This window comes from Danio rerio, chromosome 4 (genome assembly GCF_049306965.1).
Source record: "Danio rerio strain Tuebingen ecotype United States chromosome 4, GRCz12tu, whole genome shotgun sequence".
In the NCBI taxonomy this organism is placed as follows: Eukaryota; Metazoa; Chordata; class Actinopteri; order Cypriniformes; family Danionidae; genus Danio; species Danio rerio.
Window position 1 is genome coordinate 4,089,989 of NC_133179.1, and position 8,772 is coordinate 4,098,760.

At 38.6% G+C, this 8,772-nt stretch overlaps 1 protein-coding gene across 5 annotated transcripts in view; it reads left to right on the top strand.

Moving 5' to 3' along the window:
- The window catches only part of grm8a (glutamate receptor, metabotropic 8a), a 264,734-nt gene extending 262,734 nt beyond the window's left edge, over positions 1-2,000 (top strand). For 2 of the 5 annotated variants that reach the window (XM_073946698.1, XM_009300054.5), the window contains one exon: positions 1,208-2,000. In XM_073946698.1, the coding sequence (XP_073802799.1) occupies positions 1,208-1,224 (17 nt within the window). In that variant the 3' untranslated portion in view covers positions 1,225-2,000. 5 annotated transcript variants of the gene reach the window in all.
- Positions 2,001-8,772: the final 6,772 nt, after the last annotated feature.

The window sequence follows — 8,772 nt, forward strand, 5'->3', positions numbered from 1 at the left end:
AGACAAGTTTAATATAATCTTTTATTTATTTATTGCTTATATTCAAAATTGAAAACCTCGCAACACAGGGTTATTATCATTAAATATATAATATAATATTAAGAATCATTTAAAAACATTTACATTTCTCAAAAACTTTACAAATATTATTTACACTATTAAAAAAAATCTGAATAACTTTTTCTTACTAAAGGATTATTTGGAAAACCAAAAAGCTTCTTATATGGCATCACCGTTTAAGCCCCTTATCATTTTATGTTAAAACATGTATGATTTAGCTTTAAAAATATTAAATCATTAACCGATTCTTCAGGTCTAAAAATACCCAAAATGTACTTTTTTTACAGATTGTAAACCATACCTGCCAACATTTCCATTTTTCCCTGGAATCTCCCTTGTTTTAAATATAAAATCTCGTAATTTGTATGGCCCAGTCTAGTAAGAAAACTCACTTTTGTCCATGTTTGTCAAGATGCTGAATAAACCACGAAGCTCATTATCTCACAAAATTGATGAAATATTCAAATCTCTATTCATTTTTAACCTCAATCTGGCAACATATGTTACAACAGTGCAACTTGTTTGTAATGTATGTTGCCAGATTGAGGTAAAAATGAGATTGAAATATTTAGTCAATTGTCTGAGGTAATGAGGTGAAAGTGTTTTTTGTTACTAGATATAGGCTATATTGAAGTGTTTCCAATCTCTGTGTAAATAGAGGGGATTACATTTATTAAATAACCCCCACCCCCCTCCACGCCTGGTCTCCCAGAATTTCAAAGACAAATGTTGGCAGGTATGTTGTAAATGTATTATAAGCATACTTGCCAACACTCACATTTTTCCTGGGAGTCTCCTGTATTTCAGACCCATCTCTTGCCACCCTCCCGTTTTGGTATAACTCCCGGAAAATTCCCATCACTTTACCTGGCTTTTTGGTACGGTCTGTAACGCCCTCGCATTGCCAGCTTTGGTATAGTACCTGATTGCAGTGGCCGCCCGAAACCCACTCTATAGTACAGTTACTAAGACCAGCACCACATTCTCCCGAAATATGGATGCTTATATGGAATATAATGGAAAACAAATGTTGGCAGGTATGATTATAAGAGTTTGTCATTTTAGATATTTAAATGTAACACAAAACAAGCAAGAAATCACTATTTTTTTTCCCAAGATGCTGAACTGAAATGTTTCTCATCCGCAGGTTATGCAGTGGAGTGAGAGTGAATGTGATTCTCTGTTGTTTCCTCCTCCAGCAACATTTTCCACCAAGACGACGTATGTGAGCTACAGCAATCACGCCATATGAGGAGGGGCAGTCTCTGGGGGCGGAGTCGAGGGCGGGGCCTGTCACAAGCAGGATGTCTGCATAGTGACGCGCGCTGGCAGGAAAACGGACCTGGAATGGGCATCTGAGCATGAGATTTTTTATACTGTTCTGCATCAATCTAAAAAACCTGCAGCCTCCTGGGAGACGAACGGACATTGGTGGATCTTCCAGAGAGACTGCTGAACAAGAGCTACCGACCCTGCCATGAACACACGTAAAAAAACGCACACACTCACAAAACTCAAGGTGCAGGCTTGCAGTCATACGAGAAAAAAATACGTAAAAATAACTCTGCACAAGTAATCGTGTAAACATTCTGCAGACGAGAGCATTCACGGTTAACTTTTGGAAATGTGGATGTAAAAACAAACAAACAAAGTAAAAAAAAAGAAAGAGCGAGAGAGAAAATATATGAAAACTACCAGAGTCGAGCTATGTTTGTTGTTATTGTATTTTTGTGGTCGTGCAGATTTTTTCATTCTTGTCCCACTTTTGTCAGAAAGCTGCATTCTGAGATGACGTGTCTTGTATTGGCTGACTGAACCGTAACCTGCGGGTTTGTGAAGCTGTAAAATGCCATGGTTGAAGCATGCTAGTTTTTATACCAAAAGAACAAACAAAATATGAAGAAGATTTATTTATAATAAAGGAATGTTTTGCAAATGTGTAGCGTTGTTGGATGTGTATTTGACAGTGGGTTTTCTCATTGCTGTCATTCAGGTTCGATTCTTCGAGACATTGTTTAAGGATGATTATGGTCTTCATGAACAGATCATTCATTCATTCTTTCAATTTTGTCCCTATTTCAGAGGTCACCACAGCAGAATGAACCACCAACTATTCTGCCATATGTTTTACACAGTTTTTACCCCTTATTTAATTTATTTTATAGCGCATGCACTTTAACTATGGGGGAACTGGAGCACTCGGAGCAAACCCTCACTGACATGGGGAGAACATGCAAACTCCACACAGAAATGCCAATCCCTTCCACCCCTACTCCTCCTCCTTTCCTAGACGGTTGGCACGGTGGCCTAGTGGTTAGCACTGTTGCCTCACAGCAAGAACGTCTCTGGTTCTACTCCTTACCAAGCCAGCTGACGTTTCTGTCTGGAGTTTACAAGTTCTCCCCTTGCTCACATTTGTTTCCCCCGAGTTCCCCGGTTTCCTCCCACCATCAAAAAAACATGCAACTCAAGTTAATTGACTAATCCACATCAGCACCACAGACATGATCCTAGTAAGTAGTTATCTCTAAGAGCAAACACTATCTATTCATTAGCTACTACAGCAGGGGAGTTCACAAGATCTACCTGAGCTCAAACTCCCCTCTCGCCTTGCAAACGGGAGGGAGCCCTGGGCTCGAGTGTCTTATGAGCTCTGGGCTCTCTCCCGGGACAGCATGCCAAACAAGCTATATATTCAATCATCAGCTAAGAGTGAACTCTTAAAAATTATGCTAAACTTAAAGTACAAAGACTTCATGTTGACTACATTGCATAACTAAGCTTTCATTATTAATATATAGTATAGACTAAGCTGAAACACTTAACTGAAGTTAAAGTTGTTTGTTTTTATACATTGGAAAATCAATGACAAACAGTCGCCTGTAAAAATATGACACAAACACAGTCTGACGACACCTGAGTTATATTACATCCTGTAAAACATCATAACACGACCCCTTAACAACTCTGACAGAGCTACTGTGGTGTTTTATCCATGTTAGCTGTGATCTCTCTGTGTGTATCCAGCAATGTGTGTGTGTGTGTGTGTTCTGGTTTGAGCTTTGACTGACAGCAGATGCCGATAGCTCGACCTCCTCCTGTTTTCAGTGCAATGACAGAGAAATGGTGCTGCGGGCTGTCGGTTCGACCCGCGCCTGTGCTCCTGAAGGCCTAATCCCTGCTATCTCCACCAGGCTAATTCAATTACTTTGCCCCAGTACAAACCAGATTCAGAGAGCATCCAATCTTTTGCTCCTCTTCTGTGTGTCTCGCTCTCACTCTGATACGTCCGTCAGCTGGGACTGAAGCAGATTTAGACTCCATGAAAAAAAAAAAAAAAAAAAACACATTCTGCTCATCTTCAGCAACTTGTGTGTGTTTAGACCTTTTGATTTTTAGATCTTGATTTTAGAAATTGATTTAATACACAGGATGAACACATACAAACAGCAATTTAATTGTAATTTAATATGGAAAACATTTAAATTACAAACTTTTGAGCTAAATTTCAAACAATAACCAAAACTATGAACTAAAATGCTTCAGATATATTGTGCTATAAAAAAAACTATTTAGAAAAACAGTAATAGTATATCAGCTATAGTTATATGCAAAATAATAATAACAGTAAAATATAAACAAAATAATAATATATTTTTTTTATTTTGATGTTTTTGACATTTTTTTCTGATCACTCAAAATGTTTTCAAACAAATCTTATACCAAAGTTTATTATTATTATTATTATTATTATTATTATTATTATTATTATTATTATTATTATTAGTATTGTTATTATTATTATTATTATTATTATTATTATTGTTATTATTATTATTGTTGTTGTTATTTATTTTATTATCATTATCATTATCATCATCATTATTATTATTATTATTTATTTTATTATCGTGATTGGTATTATTATAATTGTTATTATTATTATTATTATTGTTGTTGTTATTTTTATTATTATTATTATTATTATTATTATTATTATTATTATTAATGTTGTTGTTGTTGTTGTTATTTATTTTATTATCATTATCATCATCATTATTTTTATTATTTATTTTATTATTGTTATTATTATTATTACTATTGTTATTATTATTATTATTATTATTTTTATTATTATTATTATCATTATTATTATTATTATTATTATTATTATTATTATTATTATTATTATTATTATTATGAGAATGCTATGTGAGCTAACTAACAAAACAAAAAAAGGTTAAATTGTCCATTTCAGGAACCAAGAACAGTTTAAAAGGTAAGTGTTTTTTGTTTTTTTATGAATAACATTTTTAGCATATAATTAAACACCAGCTATAGCTTTTTCCTTTATGATCTATTAATGTTACTATAATAAAATGTGCTTACTGTATAACATTAAGAGAACATAATTTCCCACTACATTCCTTATTAGTTTGGTTAACACTCGTCTGAACCAGAGTTCAACTGCCACAATGCAAGAGATGCTACAAAAAAGCATCCACTAATGAGCATCATACTTTTAAAACCCAAACTCAAGCACACAAAGCACAATCATCCTCTTAATATATTCCTGATTCAAAACTCTTCCAGTCTCACTGCTTTCCCGAGCACAGAACTGTGAATTCAGGTAAGTTTATCTTTTTTCTGTGTGTCTTCCTCAACTTTGTGTCTCTCCTGGCCCAGGAAAGCTATTTTTGTGTGTGTTAGTTTTGCCTAATAAGATTTAGCAGCAGTGAAAAACAGAATAATTTCCAGTGGAAGCCTCGTTTTATTGTTTGCGGGACCTAGAACGGCCGTCCCTCAAGGAGGATGAGGCACAAAATAAGTTTAATCTCCAGACTTCCAGCTGCCTGATAGCAACGCAATTGCAGGCGAATATGAACGCACTATATATTTTGTCAGTTGTTTTATGAGATGCAATCTCCCCAGGGAATCCACTTGAAAGAAGCACTTATGAGAGAGACAAGCTCCAAAAACCTGTGCAAAACACTGCATTTACTCTCGTTTTTACACAATATTCAGAAATATTTTGGAGTGAATTTAATTTTAAAGTATCTATATATACAATTTCTATTTTTATGAATAAGAATAAATCAATATATGTGTCTTATTCATCTTTGTTAATGTTAGTTAATAAAAATAAAGTCATTTTGTTGTTAATTCTTGCAAACAGTGCATAAACTATTGTAAATAAAGATGATATTGGATTTTAATAATGTTGAACTATGATTAATAAATGCTGTGTTGTTCATTATTATGGGTGGCTCAGTGGTTAGCACTGTCTCCTCACAGTAAGAAGGTCACTGGTTTGAGTCTGTGTGGAGTTTGCATGTCCTTCTCTTTCCGGTGCTTCAGTTTCCCCCACAGTCCAAAGGCATGTGCTATAGGTGAATTGAATGAAGTAAATTGTAGTGTATGAGTGTTTGTGCGAATGAGTGTGTAAAGGTGTGTCCCAATACCGGGTTTTGGCTGGAGGGGCATTCGCTGTGTAAAACAAATGCTGGTGGCCGAACTGGGTCACCAACTTCGTGGACGCCCAGTGAAATGGCCCCCGTGGTTCGAAACGACTCAGAATTGTTATGGTCTGACCCACAGGGACCCCTCAAACGATCCGCAAAGTTTGGGGCCCGCAGGTCCTTTGCAAGTGCTTAATTGGCTGGGCGAGGGAGGGGCGGATTAGATCATTTTCTCTGAATATTTCTTTCTGATTTTTTTTCAAGTACTTCCCCTGCACCGAGGCGTACGCAATTTGAATAGGTGGTGCAGAGGGCTTTTACGAAACTGTAGATGAAGCCCCCAACGTTTGCGCAAAAATAAAGGTCCCTTTGACCACTCAAACAAAAAGGTCCCACAGGCAACTTATTTAAATGGGCCCAAATAGGCTGTTTGTGGACGGTGCTTTTTTAGGCCACAGAAGCCTTTTGGTGTGCTCTGACGTGGAAAAAAAACTGCTGGGTGGGGCCTCCTGACCCTTGTACTCCCCCTAATGAACCCCAAAATTGTTCCTGCTGTGAATGGTGACCCTTTACAAGCGTGTCAACGGACAGCCTACCTCGGTCTGTTCAAATAAGCTACAGGTGGGATGTTTTTTCTTAATCCATCTGCTAGAGCTGGAAAACCTCAAAAAAGAGCCAAAGAAACCTATGTAGGTGGATATGAAAGCCTCCCTGGGCCATCTCCAGATGTTGAAATGTTGAAATTCCACTGTCCACGAACAGCCTATTTCATACAATAGAATAGATTGTACGTAGGATGTCCACTCACATAAGGTACACGTGGCATGTTTTACATGATCCACCCACCCAAGTGGTCAAACCTCAACAGATCCCCAAACAAACCTATGGAGGTAGATCTTCACGTCCCCGGCTTGCCCCCTGCTGGTAAAACCTCAAAATTCCACTGTCCAGCAACCACCTATTTTTATGAATGGAATAGATTGCAGGTGGGATGTCCAGATCTCAGCTTCTGGGCACAGTAGAGAGCCCAAACCTGCATTTCTGTGCTCGTCTGGACACGCCCTATCTAGGGTGCGAATTTGAAGAAGATTGGAAAAACTTGAAAATTTGACCCAAAAAAACCCCAAGGGGTACTTATAGATTTTTTGGGTCAAATTTTCGACTTTCTCCAATCTTCTTCAAATTCACAGCATGGACAGGGCATGCCCAGACTAGAACAGGAAGGCAGGTTTCAGCTTGCTAGGCCTTGTAGAAGCTGAGATCTGGACATCCCACCGGCAATCTAGCAATCTATTCCATTCATTAAAATAGGTGGTTGCTGGACAGTGGAGTTTTGAGGTTTTACCAGCAGGGGGCAACCCAGGGGAAGGTGGGAACCCACCTCCAAAGGTTTGTTTGGGGATCTGTTGAGGTTTGACCACTTGGGAGGAAGAATTAAGTAAAACTTCCGACGTGTAACTTATTTGACTGGGCCCAGGTAGGCTCTCTGTGGACAGTGCTTTTTTAGGCCACAGAAGTTGTTTGGTGAGATCTGATGGGGGAAAAAATGCTGGGCAAGGATTCCTGACCCATCTGCTCCCCTTTATGTACTCCAAAATTGTTCCTGCTGTGAATGGTGATCATTTACAGGAGTGTCCACGGACAGCCTACCTAGGCCTGTTCAAATAAGCTGCAGGTGGGATGTTTTTTCCTGATCCATCTGCTAGAGTTGGAAAACCTCAAAAAAGTGCCAAAGAAACCTATTGAGGTGGATATGCAAGCCCCTCTGGGCCATTTCCACGTGTCAAAACTTTGAAATTCCATTGCCCACGAACAGCCTATTTCATACATTGGGATAGACTGTCTGTGGGATGTCCAAATCTCAGCTTCTGGACACAGTAGAGAGCCCAAACCTGCATTTCTGTGCTAGTCTGGACACGCCCTATCTAAGGTGTGAATTTGAAGAAGATTGGAAAAACTTGAAAATTTGACCCAAAAAAACCCCAAGGGGTACTTATAGATTTTTTGGGTCAAATTTTCGACTTTCTCCAATCTTCTTCAAATTCACAGCATAGACAGGGCATGCCCAGACTAGAACAGGAAGGCAGATTTCAGCTTGCTAGGCCTTGTAGAAGCTGAGATCTGGACATCCCACCTGCAATCTAGCAATCTATTCCATTCATTTAAATAGGTGGTTGCTGGACAGTGGAATTTTGAGGTTTTACCAGCAGGGGGCAACCCAGGAGGAGGTGGGGACCCACCTCTAAAGGTTTTTTTGGGGATCTGTTGAGGTTTGACCACTTGGATGGAAGAATTAAGTAAAACATCCCACATGTAACTTATTTGACTGGGCCCAGGTAGGCTGTTCATGGACAGTGCTTTTTTAGGCCACAGAAGTCTTTTGGTGTGCTCTGACGTGGAAGAAACTGCTGGGTGGGGCCTCCTGACCCCTCTGCTCCCCCTAATGAACCCCAAAATTGCTCCTACTGGGAATGGTGACCCTTTACAGGGGTGTCAGCGGACAGCCTATCTAGGCCTGTTTCCTTCCACAGTGCCCCGACGAAGACGCACTGAGACGCTGTTTTTTCCACATGTCAGTGTTTATGAATAGACTACACCAAAAAGGACAAGAGTAATCTTGAAAAACTCTACATCAGTTTAAAGCTACATCCCCTAAGCACCTATTGCAGCTAGTTGTTTTTCAATGGAAAGCTTATAAAGAATGTATTTGCAAAATCTGTGTAGGTTTTGCAGAAAACGCTTATTAGATATGGCGTGCATATCATGTAATAACACCACACACACGCATTCATTGCTGTACATCACAGATTATTTTGAAAGGTAAGAGTCCACAGAAAAACATCCCATCAAGCACATTTAGTCCACCAACACAATAGTGTTGTATTATGGATGGTTATTCATTTGTTCATGTCACCGTTTCTGCCGGAGACCTATTGTTTACACCGTTTTACCATGGTACTTACACACGAAAACAGAGTCTTTGGAGTAAAAGACCAGTCGATGTCATAGCTTACAGTGTTACATATAAAATGAGTCCACAAACTAAATAAAAAAGTCCAAGTTATAGTTACTAAAACCTAAACAAAGCAGAGTGTTTTGACCGTCTGCATGTCTGTCAGTCATTGCTATCGATCAGGCACTTCCTTTGTCCAAGAAGTTTGACCGACAGAGAATTTAGCCAATGGCTGCGTGATTTTCATCTTACTGCACACTGTTACTGGCTCATAAAACAGTCAATCATCACTCAATGCAC